General features: G+C 43.3%; 1 protein-coding gene across 5 annotated transcripts in view; it reads right to left on the bottom strand.

The window, feature by feature from the left end:
- CACNA2D1 (calcium voltage-gated channel auxiliary subunit alpha2delta 1) overlaps nucleotides 1-23,336 on the bottom strand; it is a 1,217,365-nt gene that overhangs the window by 44,895 nt on the left and 1,149,134 nt on the right. For 4 of the 5 annotated variants that reach the window (XM_060244655.1, XM_060244656.1, XM_060244657.1 and 1 more), the window contains 8 exons: nucleotides 18,441-18,538; nucleotides 18,025-18,106; nucleotides 17,581-17,643; nucleotides 15,266-15,369; nucleotides 6,956-7,033; nucleotides 6,266-6,333; nucleotides 2,860-2,898; nucleotides 1,663-1,734 (listed from right to left, as the gene is read on the bottom strand). In XM_060244655.1, the coding sequence (XP_060100638.1) occupies nucleotides 1,663-1,734; nucleotides 2,860-2,898; nucleotides 6,266-6,333; nucleotides 6,956-7,033; nucleotides 15,266-15,369; nucleotides 17,581-17,643; nucleotides 18,025-18,106; nucleotides 18,441-18,538 (604 nt within the window). Of the gene's footprint in view, nucleotides 1-1,662; nucleotides 1,735-2,859; nucleotides 2,899-6,265; nucleotides 6,334-6,955; nucleotides 7,034-15,265; nucleotides 15,370-17,580; nucleotides 17,644-18,024; nucleotides 18,107-18,440; nucleotides 18,539-23,336 lie in introns of those variants that run through there. The other variant, XR_009555717.1, reaches the window with a different exon arrangement.

Here is a 23,336-nt window from a genome sequence, read left to right as displayed (position 1 = left end):
CTTTCTTTTAATAGCTGCAGAATGGACACTAACAGTCACAAAAACGTGTTTAAACCTCATACATCTAAGATTGGCCTATGTCCTAATCTTTCTTGTCCACTAAGAAAAAGTGGGAATAAAACCCACTGGTGAATCAGATTTATGAACTTCTTCAAAAGCTTTCTCATCCAAAAAGGGCCTGCAGTTCAGATCGTAACTGAGGCAAGCAATTGTCCACAGCCCTGTTGGTCAACTGGCAGGGGGAAGAGAACAGAACTCCTACCTGTAACTCTATTCAATAATCATTTGTAACTGATTGCCACTCATTAAGAAATAAGCAAATACAAAAGGGGTTTAGTGTTAACTGATACATATAAGCATTCCTCATGTTTTCCCTTATACAAATTTATCCCTTGATGCAGGTCACCATTTAGGTGGGAAAGTGGACTGCAATTTATTCAAGAGGGAAGGGTGCCCTTAGTGGCATTTTTAAGCAGGGAAAAATTTCTCCACAGCAGTCTGCTCATGGACAGTTCCAATCTGGGACTGCCCAGAAGACAAAAGGTGAAAATGGAATTTTTTTTTGTCCATTCAGTGCTTATCCTAGGAAAGAAAAGGTCCCCTGTGCAAGCACCAGTTGTTTCCGACTCTGGGATGACGTTGCTTTCACAATGTTTTCACGGCAGACTTTTTACAGGGTGGTTTGCCATTGCCTTCCCCAGTCTTTTACACTCCCCCCCCCCCCAGCAAGCTGGGTACTCATTTTACCGACCTCGGAAGGATGGAAGGCTGAGTCAACCTTGGGCCGGCCACCTGAATCCAGCTTCTGCTGGAATCGAACTCAGGTCATGAGCAAAGAGTGCAGACCATAGTACTGCAGTACTGCTGCTTTACCACTCTGCGCCATGGGGCCATTTTCAATTATCCTAAATGAGATGTAAATAAGGACAGGCTAGTATTTCTTGAAGTTGGAGTAGTTGAAATATCAGTATTATCTTAATTGTAACTGAAGGGACTTCTGCCCATTAACCCTCACCACATGGACAATATGAAGCCCCTAGGAAATGTTTAATCCTTTATGACTTGTGCTCCCTACTCAGAAGCCAAAAGAAAACTTCTTTTCAGTGTCCAGAAAATTTGTAATTTCCCTTGGGAAAGTCTGAACATCCAGGGGTCATTTAGTCTTTTCTGCTTCAAGAGGAAGAATCTGTTATATTGGCATTCAGCTCTTAGTGGTCTCTGTTCCATTAGGTATGACATTATAGCAAGATGTGAGATGGTGAACCATTGTCTTACATTGGCCAGAGCCATTAACAAATGTAAGCTGCCAAGTCCCCTGTGCCTGGAGCTTGATGGCTCATCCTCACCCCCACCCCTTCCTGCTATCTCTCAGTTTGTAGCTTGGTTCCAATACATAGAATGCAATAACAAAGAATTATTAGGGCAAATTCTTAACTGAAGGGCATTTATGCACATTGTACTCAGTGTTATCCCTTGGCAGATGTAATGGTTTTGCATATATCCAACCCTAAACAATACATACTGAACATGTCAATCTAGTAATTATGAAAATTTGAAAACTTAAAGTTTGTGGGATGGTATGATTTCCTATTATGAAAACATTCTTGTTCTGAATCTCAATCACACAGTCTAATCTGCATCACACTGAAATCACACCCTTACCTCTTGTATATATTCATCTCGATTTGACATCAAAAGAAATCCTCCATCATCAAGAATAACACAGTCAACATGCTAACATAAAGGAGAAGAAGGAGAAGGGATTGACCTTACACGCTGCTAAGTAAAAAATGAAGATCTTACAGAGAGGGTACAATTATGATTTATTGCTCCAAATAGCCCTAAAAAGTTCTGATACACTATCCATGTAATTGCTGGGATCAGATGAAAAGCTCGTGCAGCCAGATTATTCATTGTTTATGAGAAGGCACCATGATCCTAGATTCAAATTCCCATTTGCTAATCTCTTCCTCAAATTGCACAGGGAAGTGGTACAGATGGGAAAAAGTGGAAAGTGCCAGCAGTTTATCTTCTAAGATACAAACTACATGATTCAATAGAAATGGACAACTTCCAGCCATGACTGGTTTTTACACAGAAAACATATGACCTGCATCAGATATCTAAACTCGCAGTTGATTTTATGGCTCCAGCAGCTGCATTTTCCCCAAGCATAAGCTAAACAAGTCTCTTTTTAAACTTCATGTACGACAGCTTTTACCTCAAGCCTTTCTTGAACTTTTTTCTGGCTTTGAGGTTTTGTTTGCATTTTTTAAAAGAAAATGTAACATAGTATAAATAGGTGGAAGAAGACAATGGCACACCTACAGCAGCAGTTGGCATGAAGGAGGAAAGAGATTCTGTATATCAGACTTACTGACAGTGAAGCTTCCCTCTGCCACAAGGAGAATTCCTCTGACGAGACTACCTGTCTTGTCAGCGGAAGACTCTTCACCCTGGAGGGAAGAGCCACTGCTAGCAGAATGGATCCTTAGAAGTCAACATATTACATTGTTGCAAACAATCAGGGAAGGGATATTTCTTTATGTTAATCAGGAAAGTCTGATGGTGAGAGAAGCAGAGAGGCCCCAAGACCAGAGAAGGACTAGACAAAAGGCAAGAAATCTCAGTAGCATTTTGAGAACAATAATAGCTTAATATCTGCCACTTCTCTGAGTGTTCAAAGTGCTTCACAGATATTATCTCACTGAAATCCTTGCAAGAGCCTTGTATGATTCAGGGTGCCTGCAAGGAGTCTGACCCAAAGTCAGAACAGAAGAACCACAGGCCAGAAAAAGGAACCCCCACAAATAACAGCTTCCAAGACTGCAAAGGAGTCCTTCCAAAGCACTTTCTTACCATGCTGTTCTTTTCACATCCACACAGTTCCCCTTTGCACTGAAAAACAAAAGCATAGTGCAGTTTATGAAATCTCTCTGTAAGAAAAGGAGAAAGACATTCAAAACCCTTGGTGAACTAATGCTGTTCATGCATGAAGGTCATATGCCAAGGAAAAAGTACTTTGGCAGAATTTTTTTTTTGCCAGTCAAAATTGTGTCAGTGGCCAAGAATTAAGCTGAAAGCTCTACAGGATTCCCAAGAAAGAGCAGATTTGGCACGACAGGATTGGCAATTATATTATAGGGCACAATCTTACTATGGGATGGCACTCATGGTATCAGACATTAGAAGGACATTCATACTTTAAAAATCATCTACTGTGGAAATCTCTTTATGCAACATGGGCTTGGCTGAAACTAAAGGTTTATCAAAAGATCCCAAGATGGGTTTCACCAGTTGAAGCTTTCACTTAACCAAAATTACTAAACCCAAGCATGATTTGGAGGTGTGAGGATCTATTAAAATAAAATAATGAATTGAAATCCAAAGAAGAGCTAGAATCCTTGAACATTACTATTAATTGCTGGTTGAGATCACAAAAAGAGCTGAGATATTTTAAAGATAGAGTGATTGGTTTCTCCACCCAACAATATGATTTTGACAAGATAATCTTAGGATCCCAGGAGAAACTGATTTCCAAACTATATTCATTTCTATTACGAATGAGAACGCAGGATGAAACTATAAAAGATTGTATGATTAAATGGGAAAAGAATATAGGTCGTAATGCTGGTATAGATGAATTGGAGGCCTTATGGAAGCTTAATATTAAGTTAATTAAAGCGGTTAGTTTCAAGGAGAATGTTTATAAAGGGAGGGAAATAATTAAAAACTAAACCCTTGGGATGCATAAAACGCGGATTCCGATGTCTCTACACTAATGCACAGAGTATGGGAAACAAACAGGAGGAACTGGAAGTCCTAATAAAGGAAGGAGACTATGACATAATAGGCCTTACTGAAACTTGGTGGGATGACACTCACAACTGGAATATTAGGATTCAGGGTTACGACTTATTTAAAAGGGACAGATAAATGAGAAAGGGTGGAGGCGTAGCAGTATATGTGAAGGAGGTATATACTTATGAGGAAATATGTGAATCTGAGCATGGCAGCTCAGTTGAGAGCCTCTGGGTAAAATAAAAGGAGTAAGAAATAACAATGATATTATGGTAGGGGTCTGCTATAGACCACCAAGCCAGGCAGAGGACTTGGATGAAATACTTCTACAATAGATTGCAAAGTTCTCCAAGAGAAGGAATACAGTGATCATGAGAGATTTCAATTACCCGGACATTTGTTGGAAGTCCAACTCTGCTAAAAATGAAAGGTCAAATAGATTCCTTAGTTGTCTTGCTGACAACTTTCTTTTTCAGAAAGTGAAGAAGGAAACAACGGGATTGCTATCTTGGATTTGCTTCTCATCAACAAGGAAGAATTGATTGAAGAAGTAGGAATTTACAGTCTATGGGAAGAGAAAAGCTATATGTAGTCAAACTTATAGGTTGGACTTCAGAAAGGCAAACTTTGATAAACTTAGAACTATGCTGGGTAAAATCCCATGGTCAGAAATATTTAGGAGGAAGGGGGTTCAGGAGGAGTGGGAGTTTCTTAAAAGTGAAATACTGAAAGCTCAATCACAGACGATTCCCATGAGAAAAAATAGAAAAAGCCTAAAGAAGCTGAAGTGGCTCCCTAAACAGCTCTCTAAAGACTTGAGAAATAAAAAAGACTCCTTTAGGAATTGGAAGGAGGGCCTTATAACCAAGGATGAATATAAACAAATCACTGGTGCTTGTAGAGAAAAAGTTAGGAAAGCTGAAGCTCAGTATGAGCTTAGACTGGCCAAAAATACTAAAAACAACAAAAAAGGCTTCTTTTCTTATGTTCAGAGTAAGAAAAAGAGCAAGGACATGGTAAGCCCATTGTGAGGGCAAGAAAGTGAAATTGTAACAGGTAATGAAGAGAGGGCGGAACTTCCTACTCAATTCCTACTTTTCCTCAGTCTTCTCTTCTGAGGGAAATGGTGCTCAACATGGCAAAAACAGAACATATAAGCACGGTATGAAGTTCCAACCTAGGATCAGCATAGGGGTAGTACATAAACACCTAGTTTCTTTAAATGAAACTAAGTCCTCGGGGCCAGATGAATTGCTTCCAAGGATTCTAAAAGAGCTTGCAAATGCAATTTCTGAGCCTCTGGCTATTATTTTTGAGAATTCTTGGAGAACAGGAGAGGTGCCGGAAGATTGGAGGCGGGCGAATGTTGTCTCCATCATCAAGAAGGGGGAAAAAGATGATCTGGGTAGCTACCAACCCATCAGCTTGACATCTATACCTGGAAAAGCATTAGAACAAATCATCAAACAGTTGGTCCTGGAACATTTAGAAAGAATGGATGTGATTACTAAGAGCCAGCATGGGTTTCTCAAGAACAAGTCATGTCAGACTAACCTGATCTCTTTTTTTGAGAAAGTAACTATCTTGCTGGATCAGGGGAATGCTGTAGACATCGTTTTTCTTGATTTCAGTAAAGCTTTTGATAAGGTTCCACAAGGTTGACAAGTTGGTAAAATGTGGTTTGGATCCTGTTACCATTAGGTGGATCTGTAACTGGTTGACAGATCGCACCAAAGAGTGCTTGTGAATGGTTCCTCATCCTCTTGGAGAGGAGTGACAAGTGGAGTGCCTCAAGGATCTGTCCTGGGACCTGTTTTGTTCAACATCTTTATAAATGATCTGGATGAAGGAATAGAGGGAATGCTTATTAAATTTTCAGATAGTACTAAATTGGGAGGGGTTGCAAACACAGAAGGAGACAGAAACAGGATGCAGGATGACCTTGACAGGCTGAAAAACTGGGCTAAAACCAATAAAATAAATTTTAACAGGGATAAATGTAACATTCTGCATTTAGGTAGGAAAAATCCAATGCATGGTTATAGGATGGGGGAGACATGTCTTAGCAGTAGTATGTGCGAAAAGGATTTTGGGGTCTTAGTGGATCATACGCTGAACATGAGTCAACTGTGATGCGGTGGCTAAAAAGGCAAATGCAATTTTGGGCTGTAGCAACAGTAGTATAGTGCCCAGATCACGTGAAGTCATGGTATCACTTTACGCTGATCTGGTAAGACCTCACCTGGAGTATTTTTCCTATTCTACTCCCATTCCCCTTTCCCATCTATTGTAAACTTAATAAAGTTATTTAAAAGGTAAAATTGTGTCAATGGAAAGCACCGTGTTTTGTGTCAGTGGAAGAAGATGCCACCATTCATGAAATGATTTGCAGGATACAACACAGATCTTTTAAAAATTCAGACATTTCCGTGGATACTGAAAAGATGGCAGGTTAGTTGCTCACCTGGTTCTTGGTTGTGGTTCTCGTGAAGTTTTCCATCCAGTTGGTTATGTTGATTTTTACTCCAACAACTAACAGGAAATATACAAAACACAAAGAAAGTAAAATGTAGATACACAACATTTCTAGGCATTTTATAACAGAACACATTATTTTGACTCAGCTGCTGGCCTATGGAATGTAATTTTGCCAAACAAATATGCCCCTCCCCCCCAAAAAAGAACCCTAAATCTGTGAGAACTTTAGCATGTTCAAAGTATGTAGCAAAACAGGGGACCTGAAGTTTCTGTGCCTGTACTCACTTCTGGAATTTTGGGAAAGGGTAGTGAGTTGCCACCCCCAATGGCTGCCCTGAGAGCAAGGCTAGTCAGAGATTGGTTGCTAAGTGGCATTGTACCTATGGTCAGTTCAAGGGCACAGAGCTGTGAAGCTTCTGCCCAGTACAAAGTCAACTAGACACATTTGGCAGGGAATGACCCAGACTTCTCTGGGTTGTTTTTTTTCTTTGCAACTCGAGACCCTTTTGATTTTATCCCCAGAAGTCAAAAATGCAGCAGATACAGAGAAACAAATCAGTGGGTGCATTATGTTGGGGAGTGCTGCTATAAAATAAACCTAGGCTTAATAACAGTGGACTCTGCTGGGCTCAGCAATCAGACCCATTTCAGGGAAGAAAGTCTTACTCCTTCCTACCTGCAGGCTTCAGAAGTTTTCCTCCGACAGTTATTTTCACAGCTTTGCTTACCATAATGCCATCTTCTTCACTACTTCCTGTGAGTCAGAAGAAAGACAGCAGAGTGTTACAGATGACTGTAAAACTATCTTACAGTGCATGGTCTGATTCTTAAATAAACTGACTTTACTATTGATGAAAGTCAGATAACAGTTGGTTAATATGATTGATTGCCATTTAAAAACTCCTTGGGTCAAATCAGGCACTTAAAGTCATACATATAGGGCCAGCCCTAGGGCGCATGGTGCCCCACGCAGCCTTGGTGCCCACCCACCCCACGCCACGGCACACTGCTCTGCCACCCCTCTCTGTGGTCCCTCCTCCCTCACAATTTTAATTCCAGGAAACACGTGGTGAAGTGCCGTGCTCCCAGGCTCTTTAAAATCGCCCCCCCCCCGCCAATCAGCTGATTGGCAGGTAAAACTGCACCAGAGGCTGGTGGCTCCTATGCTGGCCCTCAGGCACCCTCACGATCAGCATGGGGGCAGCAGCGGTGGGAAGGATGAGCAGGCCGCCACCACTGCCTCCTCTCTACTTCCTTCCTGGATTGTGTGGGAAGGAAATGAGGAGAAGGCAGCAGCAGCTGCTGCTTTTTCAATGGCTCACTTGTCCCTCCTGCCGCTGCTGCCCCACGCTGATCACAAGTGTGCCTGAGGGCTGGCATAGCAGCTGCCAGCCTCTGATCAGATGATCGGCGAGTGGGCAGCCTTTAAAGAGCCTGGGGAGTGTGGAGCTTCACTGCCCATTCTTGGGCATTAAAATTGTGAGGATGGGAGTGAGGGAGATGCAAATAGGGATTTGCCTAGGGGGTGGGTGGGGGCCGAATTTGGCACCCCGTCCTGCCAGCACCCTAGGCAAATGCCTAGTTTGCCTAGTGAGCAGGCCGGCTTTGCATACATAGCATGTGCACAGTTCATTTACTATGTTTCTATGTAGTCATTACTTTGTAAAAGGAATTATGGGGTACATTTATAAATTGCTAAATAAATGCACCCCATAATTCCTTTTACAATAGTATATGCAGAGTTAACCTCTGTTTTTTCAGTGAAGCAAATAAAAAATTACCTCCCATTACTGCCATTAAGCATCTATGAATTGCTAAATAGATGCTTAATGACAGTAATGGGAGGTAATTTTTTATTTGCTTCAATGAAAAACCAGAGGTTAACTCTGCATATACTAAGCCCTGCAAAGGAAGAGGATCAAGGTATTTTGTTGATGTGGATATGTGTTAAGTTAAACTGCCTCGGACAATACTGAATTCTCGCCCACAAAGTGAGCATGAGTACTTGGCATTTTACACAGAGCTACAGAGTATGGTTGTAAGAATCAAGGAGGGGGATGGTACATTGAACCCCTACCATCCATATTTCTGCAAAGGAACTTAAGCTTGGGTCTTCCAGGGTAAGAGGTTTTCACTGCAATTATCAGTACAGTCTCAGGCATGGTTCCTGTCACCCACAGTAGCAATCTGGGATTGAATTCAGGTCATGAGCAGAACTTGGACAGCAGTACTGCATCTTACCACTCTGTGCCATGGGGCTCTTCAGCCTCAAGGTTAGGGATTCATAAAACTCTCAGTCCTGGCGTCTTGCAACTGGAGACAATTGTGCATATGTGAGCTTGTCATCATTTAGAATATAATTCTTGCCAGGAAGAAACTTTTGAAGAAAATTTTAACACCTAAGAATATCCTAACCTATGAAAGTCAGTGTTAAATTCTACTCTGCTAATTGCAGCTTCCCACAAATCCTGAGGCACAGCTATCTGGAACACTGCTAAGACTTGCCAAACACAGGCTTTAACAACTATTTTATGTATAGCTTTCTTGAAGCAATTATTCCATCTTTTTCCAGTGTCTTTTGAAATTCCACAGGTGTGTAAAACAGATCGCACCATACCTATGTCTCAGTGTACCAGCTACTAAGCCTAACAATTCCACCTCAGGAGTCTTCCACCAGTCTAAGTTAGCTCTTCTGTTGGAGACCTTGAGATATTTATTTTGTTTATTTATTTACGTTATATTTATATCCCGCCCATTCTATGCAGACTAACAACATAAAATACACAATAAACAATAAGCAATATTAAAACAATAAAACTATCAAATAAAATTGCAATGCTGCTACTTCATCTATTCAGAAAGGGGGAGGCTGCTTAGAATAGAGGAAGGCTTTGGTTAGTGAAGTGCAGCAAAAAGTAAAGTAGAGTCTTGAAAATAACTGCCATATTTCCACACTTCACCTCAAATTAACTTGATGCTTTGTCAAGTCTGCTGTAATGTCTGGGTAGTTTAGTCACAAACTCTGGTTCAGGAAAAGGATCCTGGGTAAAAACCACTCTGTATTCAGATGCTGCTAGCTTAAACTCTCCTCCCCCCCTCCCTTCCTTTGTTATGTAGCAATGCTTAGAAATGGGAATATGGGAACAAGATTGTGGTGCCTTCTCAGAGATAGCCGGTGCTAAGGAAGCGCCCAAGGCCAGCCAAAGCTTGAGAACGATAAAGTAACAACAATGTGTGAATGTGCCCTGCATAGAGTGCCCTCCCCTAAGGAATTCCTTTGATGTATACCTTAAATGTTTGCTCTTTGTGCATGCTCGCCAGTCTCTCAATCTTCTTCTACAGTCTAGCAATATGTTACAATAAACTAGAAACTTTTTATCAAGAAGGTCTCGTTATTGAACATCAGACTTGACATTTTGAGAGACTCCCTTTTTGGAGTTCAACCTTTCCGGCAACTTGAAAAGCCCGATGGCTGACCAAACTCCGGACAACGGAGAACTCCCACCCGATACGGGACTGGATAGAGCTGCCCCATGGCACGTCTTGGACCCGAGAAGAGCCGCGGAATCTCCCCCCGAGTTCCAGCTAGTGTTGTCACCCCGGCAGTATCAACCAAGGACCTCGACCACCATCATGGATCAGGCCCCTCTATGCCAGGAAGCCATCCTGAACCGCCACACCAGGCTGATCCAGGGGGCAGGGACAGAGACCGTGAACCCGGGCTCAGGGGAGACGGGCGAGATGGACAGCATCATCGTTGTCCAGGTTGGGGAGGATGAAGATGATGGGGCAGGACATCGGGGAGCCGACAGCGGTGAACCGAAACCCAAAGACCAGTACGAGGAGGACTACAAGTTGTTCCGCTCGATGGTCCGCAAAGAGATCGATGGGGCCCTCGGAGGACTGAGGGACGAGGTCCGCGACCTGACGGTCCAGCTGGGGAGGGCCCTGGGGGGAACAACCTCCCGGAGACCAGCGGCGTCCCAAGCGGGGACCCGAAGCTGGCCGAGCCAGCCAGCGGCAGCGGCGGCCCCAGCCCCTACGAGGGCAGGTACTACACCGGTGCCTGCCCCCCAACCTCAGGTGGGGCCGCGCAACGTGGGGAGAGAGCTGGATGCCACCTTCGATGGGGACCCGGAAGAGGTGAATTATTTCGGGATCCAAGCTAACAGCTACATGCATTACTGGGGGCACTCCTTCCCCAATGAATTCAGCCGGGTCAACTACTTGGGTTCAAAGCTGAGAGGAGCAGCCAAGAGGTGGTACGTGAGCCTGTGCGAGACCAGGAGCCCGATCCTGGATGACGTGCACACCTTTCTGCAGGCCCTGCTAACCCAGTATGAAGACCCACTGCAGGAGTCGCGAGCGCTGGCGGCCCTGCGCGACATGCAACAAGGGGCCCGGCCCATACGCGAATATGCGGCCGACTTCCAGGCCAACGTCACCCGAGTCCGAGGGTGGAACGAGGTGATGAAGATAGAGCAGTTCACTAATGGACTAAATGCAAGCATCCTGGATCAGGCCCTCACCCAAGCTCGCCCAGCTACCTTGGTGGGGTGGATTCAGCTGGCAGGGGAAGTGGAAAACAACCTCAAGCGGGTGGCCATGCTGCGCCAGCACCAGTCCGGGAAAACCCAGGCGAGGGGGAGCCCCGCAAAGGCCGAGCCCCCCAAAGGGAAGAAACCAGCTGCAGCAGTGCCGGTGGGGCCCCGCCGGTGCTTCAGATGCGGGGACCCAAACCACCTGGCCTCCAACTGCCCACACCCCCCGCCACTGCGGGCGCTGCCGGCCCCACCTAAGCCGATCACCCCCACCCCGAAGAAAGCCCCCGGCTGCCCTAAGGATGCGGCGAAGAGCAGCGCGGTGGCGGTGCAAGAGGAGTTGCAGGAGGAAGAAGTGCTCCTGTCTGCGGAACTGGCCGACCTAGCATGGGTGGAAGAGCCGGCGAGAAACAAGCCCAACCTGCTGCTCTGAAGGGTACCCAACAGCAGGTCGATCACGACAAGGCGCCGCTGATGGTGAGAGTGACGGAGAGATTGTATTTTGTGACTGTGAAACTGCTGAACCCTAAACTACAGAGGTTCCTGCAGATACGAGCCCTTATAGACTCGGGGTGTAACAGAGAACTGATCTCCCCCAAAGTGGTGGAGGCTTTGGGACTAGAAAGCTCGCAGCTACCCCACCCCATGCTGTTTGAGCAAATGGATGGGTCCGTGACGTGCGGAGAGCCCTGCACACATGAGACGCAACCATGCCCCGTGGGGATCGAGTAGCATTGGGATCAGGAATTCTTTGTGATTGCCCCTTCGTGCTCATATCCGGTAGTGCTGGGGGTGGGTTGGTTAGAAAAGCACGAACCCCTAATCTGGTGGAGGGCACAAACCATCAGGTTCCTGGACCCTGGGTGCAAAACACACCTCTGGAACACGGCGTGGGGACCAAAAGCCCCCGCCGCAAAAGAGAGGGCATGTGTGACAGTGGAGGAAGTACACCCGATCCCAGAGGTTTACCGTGACCTGATGGAGGTGTTTAGCGAGAAGGAAGCCAACCAATTCCCCCCCCCCCCACTGGAGCACGGACTGTGCTATAGAACTAATCCCAGGGGAGGCCCTACCCCGAGCCAAACTATACCAGATGGGGTGGGCGGAAAAGAAGGAACTCCGCAAGTTCCTAGACCAGAACCTGGGGAGGGGGTTCATCCGACCGGCCACGGCCCCTCACGCACCACCCGTCCTATTTAGGAAGAAAAAGGACAACTCGCTTAGACTTTGTACTGATTTTCGCGGGATTAACGCAATCTCCATGTCAAATGCCTACCCCATCCCCCTCATCCGGGACTTGTTGAGCACGGTGGCGGGGGGGAAGATTTTTACCAAGCTGGACTTGCGGGATGCGTACTCCCGAGTGCGCATCAAGGAAGGGGACGAGTGGAAAACAGCGTTCAACACACCAATGGGACAGTTTGAATATTTGGTGATGCCGTTTGGGCTGCAGGGAGCCCCTGGGGTGTTTATGAACTTTATCAATGATGTGTTGAGAAAATACCTGTACAAGGGGGTGGTGGTGTACCTGGATGACATCATTATTTATTCCCAAGACGAGCAGTCACATGTAAAATTGGTGAGGGAGGTTCTCAGCACGTTGCTGAAGCACCAACTGTATGCCAAACTGTCCAAATGCGAGTTTCACCGGACGGAGCTAGACTACCTGGGTTTTCGGGTGTCTGAATGCGGCCTGGCCATGGACCCGGCAAAGGTCCAAGCAGTACTAGAATGGGCTCCCCCGAGGACACGTAGACAGCTCCAATCGTTCCTCGGGTTCGCAAATTTCTACAGGCAGTTCATAGAGGGGTTCGCCCAGATCGCCCTACCCTTGACCGACCTACTAAAGACCAAAGGCAAGGGGCCGGAGGCCAAACGGCCGGGAGCCGGGCTAAAATGGACACCCGAGTGCCAGGACACGTTCGATCACCTGAAGCGCCTGTTCACCAGCGAGCCCGTCCTAAGCCACCTGGACGAGCAGAGGGCCTTCGTGGTTCAATGCGACGCTTCCGACGTGGCCGTGGGAGCCATACTCATGCAAAGGGATGGGGAGGGAAAACTACGGCCCTGCGCCTTCATCTCCCGAAAGTTTTCAGACGAACAGCGCAACTGGTCTGTTTGGGACAAAGAGGCATTCGCCGTCATGTTCGCTCTGAAAACCTGGAGATCTTGGCTAGAGGGAGCGAAGCTCCCCTTCGAAGTATGGACTGACCACAAGAATCTGGAAGCGCTAACAGGAAGGCGCAAGTTGAGCGAAAAGCAGATTAGGTGGGCCGGGTTCTTCTCCAAATTTGATTTCACCCTAAGACACATCCCAGGGACAAAGAACTTCTTGGCTGATGTGCTCTCGAGGCTTCCGCAGCACGAAAGTGAGAGGGAGGAGGTGGTAGATTCACTGATCCCACCGTCCCAAGTGGCGGCCATGATCACCACCCGCTCCCAAAAGAAAAGGAAATTGGACGGGGTCAGTCGAGAGCGCATCGCCTTAGAAACCGAAAGGGAGGGGAAGGAGCGACCCGAGGGGGTGCAGAAAGGTAAAGACGGGTTGTGGTACAAAGGAGACAAGCTTTACATCCCAAACTGTTTGAGGAGGGAAATACTACAACTCTGTCACTCCTCCAAACTGGCGGGGCATTTCGGCTATGTAAAAACACTGCATTTAGTGAACCGACAGTTCTGGTGGCCATCCTTGCGCAAAGATGTGTCCGGATTTGTCACAGGCCATTTGTCACTGTGTGCATAATGGCCAAACGGCGAGGAGGAAAACCGCCCGGGCTCTTACAGCCACTCGAGACAGCTAAACGGCCCTGGGCCATAGTCTCCATGGACTTTATAGTAGAGCTTCCCCCTTCCCGAGGCAAAACAGTCGTCCTGGTAGTAGTAGACACTTTCTCCAAACAAGCTCACTTCATCCCTTGCACACAACTGCCCACCGCAAAGAAACTAGCGGCCCTGTTCTTTGATCACTTGATAAAATTACACTCGTTCCTGGACAAGGTCATTAGTGACCGCGGGCCGCAGTTCGTTGCCACCTTCTGGCGGGAGTTCTGTAAATTGGTGGGGATGGAGCAGGGCTTGAGCTCAGCCTATCACCCCCAGATGGACGGTCAGACGGAGAGGGTAAACGGGGTGCTGGAACAGTACTTAAGATGTTTTGTAAACCAGCGCCAGTCTGACTGGGTGGATTTGCTCCCCTTTGCTGAATACTGCTACAACAACAGCATGCAAAGCTCCACCAAAGCTTCCCTCTTCTCCACCGTATTCGGCTACGAGGGGAAGCCCCTCCCATTACTCCCCGGAGGGGGCAACAAAGACACTCCCACTGCCTTTGAACAATGGTGGAAGGGGCCAAGCAACAACTGGCCGGTCATAAAAGAGAACCTCGAGGCAGCCAAGGAATCTTACAAAAAGCAGTATGATAAGTCTCACACCCCGGCAGGAGAGTACAAGGTGGGGGATTCGGTGTTCTTGTCAACCAAAAACCTCCTCCTTATCCAACCCTCCCGGAAACTGGCTTATAAATTCTTAGGGCCCTTCAGAATCAAGAGAGTGATCAATCCGGTGACTGTGGAGTTGGACCTGCCGGCTGCCCTGGGTAAAATCCACCCTGTGTTTCATTGCAGTTTGATTCGTCGGGACCCCGGGCCGTCCAGTTGGCACCCTCCACCCGCGGGGCCCGCCCCTGCCTCGATCAACCGCTGCCTCATCATGCAAGACACCCCGGAATGTAAACCAACCAAGCTCCTTCCCCCTGCGGTGGGGGGGGGCTTAGGGGGGGGCAGTATGTCAAGTCTGCTGTAATGTCTGGGTAGTTTAGTCACAAACTCTGGTTCAGGAAAAGGATCCTGGGTAAAAACCACTCTGTATTCAGATGCTGCTAGCTTAAACTCTTCTCCCCCCCTCCCTTCCTTTGTTATGTAGCAATGCTTAGAAATGGGAATATGGGAACAAGATTGTGGTGCCTTCTCAGAGATAGCCGGTGCTAAAGAAGCGCCCAAGGCCAGCCAAAGCTTGAGAACGATAAAGTAACAACAATGTGTGAATGTGCCCTGCATAGAGTGCCCTCCCCTAAGGAATTCCTTTGATGTATACCTTAAATGTTTGCTCTTTGTGCATGCTCGCCAGTCTCTCAATCTTCTTCTACAGTCTAGCAATATGTTACAATAAACTAGAAACTTTTTATCAAGAAGGTCTCGTTATTGAACATCAGACTTGACATGCTTAGCATATGTATTGCTGCTCCCTCCCACCAATCTAACACACACCAATTGCTTTCCTGTTTCCATCAATTCTATAGTGGGATTTTCTTAGCACTTTCCCCATCTATCCCTTTTTCTTAAAAAAAAAAAAAATCTAGCTGGACTGTGCATTGCTTCCTTCCAAGTGAGCCAGCATTTTACTGAACTTTGTCAAGAAACTGTTCTTTTATGTATTCAGCCACTTACTATTGAAGAATGGAGCTGTGAAGACATAGTTTTCATTATCTAAACTCCTCTTGTAGAAACTGTCCTCATATGTTTCCGGATTTTCTGTCCAATAGTAGCCTGCGCTGAACGTGAAAAAATAATGTCCATTTTTTATTTTGATAAATTCAGGTAGGTAGCCATGCTGGTCTGAAGCAGCAGAACAAAGTTTGAGTCTGTGACGGAACTGGCCCGATTCAACCTTCAGACCCAGTCCTGTCAGCTCACTCTTGAGTTGCCAACTCCTGGATAGAGCTGTTCTTCCTCCTGCCATTAGGGTGCGCTGCCACCACCTGCTCAATTTAGGGGTTCCTGACTGAGAGGAACAGGACTCCCAATCCCCCTTTCCAGTTCTGAGGCCTGGCCTCGAGGTCCTCAGCTGCACAGCACCTGGTTGTCACAGAGACCAAAGTCTTTCTTTGGGAGACCCCTGGAGGATTGGCACCCTTGCCAACTGCATGCCTTCCCCCTTCCTAGGACTCCCCTCTTACAGTAGCATGGTCGAAGGCAGTTGGGGGACTATGTGGGACAGAGCTTTACTTTATTTTAAAAAAGTGAAAAGTTACAAGCATAATCTTAGCACAACACACAATCAGCAACCAGAAGATCAAACAAAAGTTGGTTTAAAATGTATCCTTCTGTCCCTGGTTTAAAAGCTTACCCTACCAGATGTTTAAGCAGAGCAGGCACATCTAAACTTAGTAAGGTACAAAATCTTGAAATGATACCTCATTACTTCAGGCTTTCTGTATCCAGCCAAGCGCAGCCACATGGCCAAATATGGCTGCTGGCTGGCAGGTAGCAGTCTGTTGTCTTCCAAGGTCCAGCTCTAAGGGAGAAGAGCCCCCGCTCTTCAGAGCAAACACTTTTACTAATCCTCTGACTCCACCCACTTTATATCACTCTCCACCCCTTGCTACCTGGTCCACCCAGGTTTAAGCTTCTTTTCCTGTTGTCCCCAGGAAGCCTCTTTTCTGGTAGGCATTCTGGGAAACCCCCCATGCATTCTGGGAAATCTCCAGCTCATTCCTGGAAATGGTCTCTGGGGCTCCTCTAGCCCAAAGCCCTCCACACTCTGTTTTCAGCCAGTGGAGGAGGATGGGCATTGTCTCTTCAAGTACCTCCATGAGCATTTCTTAAGAGGTAGCCAAGATGCTGCTGCAATGCCAGGGGCTACATTCCCCCACCCTTCCTGCTTTTCTCTGAGCTCAAAGACAGAACCTTTTAAAAAGCCGGCTTGCCACTTCTCCAAGAGGCAAGGCATTTCTCCACAGAGTCTAGTTGCAAATTTAAGATCAATTTCTGAAGAAGTGCACATGCACACAAAAACTTATACCCACAATGAATAGGGATGTGCACAAAAAAAACCTTTTTAAAATTCAGGTTTATTGGATTTGAAAAACATCGATATTGCCTGATATTCCCAAATCCCAATATAGTTATGGTATTGGGATTCAGGTAAATATTCTGAAAATACAAATTTGTTCAGCTCCATTATACCGTATTGGGATTATCCCCCTAGGGTATAATGGAGAATTGATAGAGGCACCAGATTTGCAGTATAGCTGCTGGTGCCTCTCCTCACCCCTCCCCAAGTTTTAAAAAGTTCATTCTATGGGTCCCCAAAGAAGGTGCCCTCATTCTCCATTGCTTTCAATGGAGAGGAAAAAGGCATTTAAAGATATCCACCTTAAATGCCTTCTCCAAGCCATGCCTCCATAAAAGCTGAATAATATTGGTTTTTATTTGGGCTCAGCTATATTGGTAGCTGAATCAGATTCTCTAATCAGTTTTAAAATACCTGAAAAATACTAGTCTTAAAGACGCCACTGGACTCAAACTTTGTGGGGAGGAACGGTGGCTCAGTGGTAGAGCATCTGCTTGAGAAGCAGAAGGTCCCAGGTTTCAATCCCTGGCATCTCCAAAAAAGGGTCCAGGCAAATAGGTGTGAAAAGCCTCAGCTTGAGACCCTGGAGAGCCGCTGCCAGTCTGAGAAGACAATACTGACTTTGATGGACCAAAGGTCTGATTCAGGAGAAGGCAGCTTCATATGTTCATATGTTCTTTTATTTTTCATTTTAATCTTTATTTGTCTTTTAAAGAAATGGCTACCACAACTGCAAAACATAGAATCTCCCTTATTGTTGCATTGAATCCACATCAAAAGGAGCACCTTTCCTATCATTGGGTCAGAACATTGTATTTTGGTGATGGCCACAATCTTAGGTGCACATAGGCTTAATTGAGTGTATCTGCATATCTGTTGTTGTATTGCTTAGGAAAAAATGGAGCCTTACCTTCTTGGATACACTCTGGTGATCCCTCCATCAGTCGCCACAAACCGTGCTGTAATTCCTTCACTATGGGAAAAACACAACCATTTGGATCCAAGTTATTGCCAACTCTGTATACAAAGAGAGGTATCTAAATGTGCCATTTTTCTGAGCAGAAGAATCACCTGTGCAAACAAGAGCGTCAGAGCCCATAACATTGCCATGGGTCGTCTGAGCTTTGCAGGAGGCACCGACTCTTGACATTCTACTTCGGGAAACAAGTGGAACTGGGGAAGATCTCTGGGAACTCTGGTTATAACTATTTGGATCCAACCCACAACACTTATAATTACAAAATGGTTACATATACTCACGCTTAAATCCTGTAATCTGTTTGGAGGATTAGAAATCCAAGTAACGAATCTATATTGTTATGATATTCTTTAACTTTAAGAGAAGAATACTCACGGGTCCTGCTTACTCCAATGTTCCTGAACAAGTTCACTTGTAAATCCAGCATCCAGTAAAACTCTCATAACCATATCATTGCCTATAGAAGGAGACAAGCACATTTTGAACAAAACACCCAGCTAAAGCAAAAAGCGGTAACGTTTTACACTTGGAATGAATATTAAGAAAGAAAACAAGTGTTGCAGCACAAAGAATGATGCTAATTTGATAAAGTTCAGAAGAAGAACTTTTAAATTGGAATTGAGAGGAGCATTTTATCCTGACAACAACCCTATGAAGTAAATTTTGATGACAAACGATCACAACCATCCAGATGATCAGGGACTTGTACCTAAATTCCCCTCATCAGTGCTAACAGTTAAAGCATTAGAACACATTGCCTTTTCAAGCATAATGAAATTGGCAGTACTTACATAAAGGGCTTTTGGGGGTATGTCGATCAATAAATTCATTGAAATTTAGAAGAAAATCAGTATTATTGTCAGTTATTTTTACAGGAGTACAGTAATCTCTGAGGAGAAAAAAAACACAATTGTGTTAGAATTGCTTTTAAATTATTTGACATTTTCTTTCTACTGATTTGTTAGAATTTTCCATGTATTCTGGCTATATTTGTCTAGCACAGGAGCCCTTTACTTTTTAAAAAGTAAGTTTGTGGATACCTCTGGAATTCTGACACAAGGTGGTGGGTACAATCATAAAATGGCTGCTGGAGGAGGTGGAGTCAATGGTAAAATGGCTCTAGAAGAGGTGGAGCCAGCCACAACATTTCAGGGAGTGAGATTGTGCATTACTCTAATTTTAACTCTTCAGCATTTCCAGTAGAAGCTCTGTTTAACAAAATGCCCTTGAAAATGAACATATAATTTAAAATATTTTCGTGGATGCACACAGTTTCACTTCAAGACTGAAGGCAAGATCCTTATGCTATGGGGATGACAGCTGCTAATCAACTCTTTAAAAATCTGCACAGCCAATCAGGTCTGCAATGGCAAATCAAAAGTCCTTTGCTGGACAAAAGATCCACTTGGCCCCACCTACTTTATTCGTGGTAACCAAACTTTTATTTTGCAATATATTGAAATACATTCATCTATTCAAATTCAAGTATACTTCTCCAATACATTGCATATTTTCCTCCCCCCCCCCCTACTCTTATTCATGACCTCCGCCGGTACTTAAAACAAATTAAAAGCATATTAAAGGTAAATTCACAATTATAAAATCTTTAGAAAAAAAAATATATATCATTCACTAACCTTTTCTCTAATAATCACTTAGCACTTATTAAACACAACGCTCATAATTATTAATTCAGTTCCAGAGTTCCCTCTATCTTAGTCTTATCTTAACTCTCATATATATATATATATATATTTACCAAATAGCTATGTTCTACTAATACTTTTATCACAATATCCCAATACCACTTTATCATTAAAAATTCAATTAATGTTGCCATACATTACTAAATATCTTTCCACCATTATAAAATTTTTACACAAAGGGTTATCTTTCACTAACCCTGTCTCTATAATTCACTTAGTGCTTATTAAACACAAAACTCAAAGTTATAAAATCAACTCCGGAATTCCAGCTGTCTTAATTTTATCTTAACTCATATATGCATAATTACCATGTAACTATATTCTACTAATTCAATAATCACGATTCTTCTTTATCATTTAAAGTTCAGTTAATGTTGTCATAAACCACTAAATGACTCTTCACCCTCCATTGTATTTCCACGTAACTTTGAAATTTACTCCAGTCTTCTTTAAACTTCTCCAAATTGTTGTCTTTTAAGATTCTAGTAAGTTTGTCCATTTCACTCCAGTTAAGAACCTTTAAGACCCAGTCCCATTTTTCAGGTATTCTGTCTTGCTTCCACATTTGCGCATACAATGTTCTCGCAGCTGAAAGCAAATACCACAACAATGTTCTGTCTTGCTTCGGAAAGCTTCCCATTTGTAATCCCACCAGAAAGACATCTGGTGCTCTCTTAATATTATAACCCAAGATTTTCGAGATCTCCTGTTGAATCATTGTCCAAAATTGTTTCGCCTTTTCACAAGTCCACCACATGTGGTAGAAAGAACCTTCATGTTTTTTACATTTCCAACATCTATCTGAAGCTTGATTACTCATTTTTGTTAGCTTTTTAGGTGTCATGTACCATCTGTACAGCATTTTGAAACAGTTCTCTTTTATGTTATAGCATGTAGATATTTTCATTGAATTCTTCCATAGGTGTTCCCACGTCTCCATCTGTATTTCTTTATTAAAATTAATCGCCCATTTAATCATTTGAGGCTTCACCACCTCTTCTTCTGTAGACCATTTCAATAACAATTTATACATCCTTGAGATCAATTTTTCATTCTCGCCCAACAGCATTTTCTCCATTTCTGTTTTCTCTCGTCTTATACCTGTACTCTTAATGTCTTTCTCTATCAAGCTTTTAATTTGTAACAGCTGAAACCAATCAAACTTGTCCTGCAATTCTTCAACCAACTTCATTTCAACTTTGCCCCCCTTGAACTTTAGCAGTTGTTCGTATGATGCCCCTTTCCCTTCCCTTACACTTTGCGGCATACTTATTACTTCTGTTGGCACAATCCAAATTGGTTTCCTCTCATCTCCATATTTACTATATTTTTTCAAAGTATTCAGCAAACTCCTCCTTATATAGTGATGTGAAAAAAACCATCCATCTTCTCTTTCCCGTAGTACATATACGCATGCCAACCAAATATATTTCCATGTCCTTCTAGCGCCAATAATTTTTTATTGATCAAAGTCATCCATTCCTTAATCCATACCAAACAAACTGCATCATGGTATAGCATTAAATCAGGTAATTGGAAGCCGCCTCTTTCTTTCGCATCTGTTAAGATTTTCATTTTGATTCTTGGTTTCTTGCCCGCCCAAATAAACTCTGAAATCTTTCTTTGCCACAGATTAAATTGTTTCTTATCTTTCACTATTGGGATAGTTTGAAATAAAAACATCATCCTTGGTAGAACATTCATTTTAATTGCAGATATCCTCCCCAGCATAGATATGTTTAGTTTATTCCATTTTAACATATCACCTTCTATTTTATGCCAGAGCTTTTCATAATTGTTCTTATATAAGTCAATATTTTTCATCGTCATCGCCACACCTAAATATTTTACCTTGGAGGCAACTTCACATCCAGTGGCATTTTGCAGTTCTTTCTGTTTGTTTAGTGTCAGATTCTTAGTAAGGATTTTCGATTTTTCTTTATTAATATAAAAGCCAGCTAACTCACCATACTCTTTAATTTTCTTTAACAACAAAGGCATCACTTGTACTGGGTTCTCGTTAATGAACATCACATCGTCTGCAAAGGCTCTGTATTTATAGGAAAAACCTTTCAACTTCAATCCCTCTATTTCACTACCTTCATCAATTTGAGTCAACAAGACCTCTAGGGTCATTATAAACAACAATGGAGATAGAGGGCAACCTTGTCTAGTGCCTTTGCTGATCTTCAGTTGTTCAGTTAAGTCAGTGTTCACACAGAGTTTTGCCTGTTGTTCTGTATATATTGCTTTCGTCATCCTTATAAAATCATCTCCTAAATTCATTTTCTCCATAACTGCAAACATAAAGTCCCAATTAAGATTATCAAAAGCTTTTTCCGCATCCGCAAAAAATAAGGCCACCTCCTTTTCTGGATGTTTTTCATAGTATTCAACAATGTCTATTACATTTCTGATGTTGTCTCTTATTTGCCTCCTAGGGAGAAAACCTGCTTGTTCTTCCTGAATAGAAATGTTTAAATGCTGTTTGAGTCTTTCCGCTAAAATTCTAGCAAATATTTTGTAATCATTATTCAGTAGTGAAATCGGTCTATAGTTTTTAACATTTGTGGAGTCTCTTTCTTCTTTCGGTATTAATGAAATAACCGCTTCTTTCCAAGAATCTGGTACCTTCCCATCTTCTCTAATACAGTTCATCAACTTTTGCATTTTGGGTACTAGTACATCCGCCAAGACTTTATAAAATTTTGCTGAAAAGCTGTCTGGACCTGGAGCTTTGCCTAATTTCATTAAGCAAATCGCTGCTTCAATTTCAACCTTCTCAATTGGCTTATTCAAGATTTTTTCCATATTATCATTCAAGGGTTTCACTTTTAATCTTTGCAGATAGGCATCAATTTTTTCTTTTTTTATCTGTTGACCTTTATATAATTTGGCATAAAATTTAAAAAACTCCCTTTTAATTCCAGCTTGATCCGCAATTTCTTTCCCTTCCACACAAATTTTATTAACAAACTTTTCCTCCCTTTTTTTCTTAAGTTGCCAAGCCAAATATTTCCCTGGTTTATTGGCACCTTCAAATGATTTTTGCTGTAACCTTTTTAGCATCCATTCCACCTCCTTGTTCAATAAATGTCTCCGCTGATTCTGCAAAATTGTAATTTCTCGCATTATTTTCTTTTTCCCCGGTCGTTTTTTTAGATCTTTTTCTTTTTTTGCCTATTTCTGCTTGTAAGTCTTTCAATTGCTTTTCTTTAACTCTTTTGTCTTTATTATTCAATGTAATTAGTAATCCTCTCATCACTGCTTTATACGCATCCCAAACGGTCTGTGTTTTAACCTCTTGGTCTTCATTTGCTTGGAAGAAAGCTTTAGTTTCTTTTTCCAGAGACTTCACTACTTCCACTTTTTGCAACAAATCCTCATTTATTCTCCATCTTCTGCTCTTTCTCATAGCCTTCGCTGACCACATTAATGGATTGTGGTCTGCACCTATTTTCGGAAGAATTTCCATCTTATTTGTAATAAGTCCCAGGTCCTTCGTGGACCATAACATATCAATTCTTGAGAAGGAGTTATGCCTTGCTGAGAAAAAGGTATAGTCACGTACATTAGGATTAAACTTTCTCCAAATGTCTTCCAGACTTTCTTGCTCCATTAACTCAAAGAAGGAGTTTGGTAGCTTCCCATCCTTCTTCTTTTTGTTTCCAGATCTGTCCAGAAAGTTGTTAATGGTTCCATTGAAATCTCCCATTAACATAACCTGTTCATGAGTCACTTGGTTAAGTTGTTGCAAAATGTCTTTAAAGAAAACATCCTTCGCCCCGTTAGGGGCGTATAAACCCAACAACAATGTTTTTTTTTTCATTTATCAACACCTCCACTGCAATGTATCTGCCATCATTGTCTTTAAAGACCAGTTTAGGTTCTAGTTCTTTTTTAATGTAAAAAACCACTCCCCCTTTTTTTTCTTTAGCTAATGAAACAAATTGTTCTCCCAATGCCTTATTCCATAAAAAT

The sequence above is a fragment of the Heteronotia binoei genome, chromosome 8 (assembly GCF_032191835.1).
Source record: "Heteronotia binoei isolate CCM8104 ecotype False Entrance Well chromosome 8, APGP_CSIRO_Hbin_v1, whole genome shotgun sequence".
Classification (NCBI taxonomy): Eukaryota; Metazoa; Chordata; class Lepidosauria; order Squamata; family Gekkonidae; genus Heteronotia; species Heteronotia binoei.
This window is presented reverse-complemented; position numbering and strand designations above follow the sequence as displayed.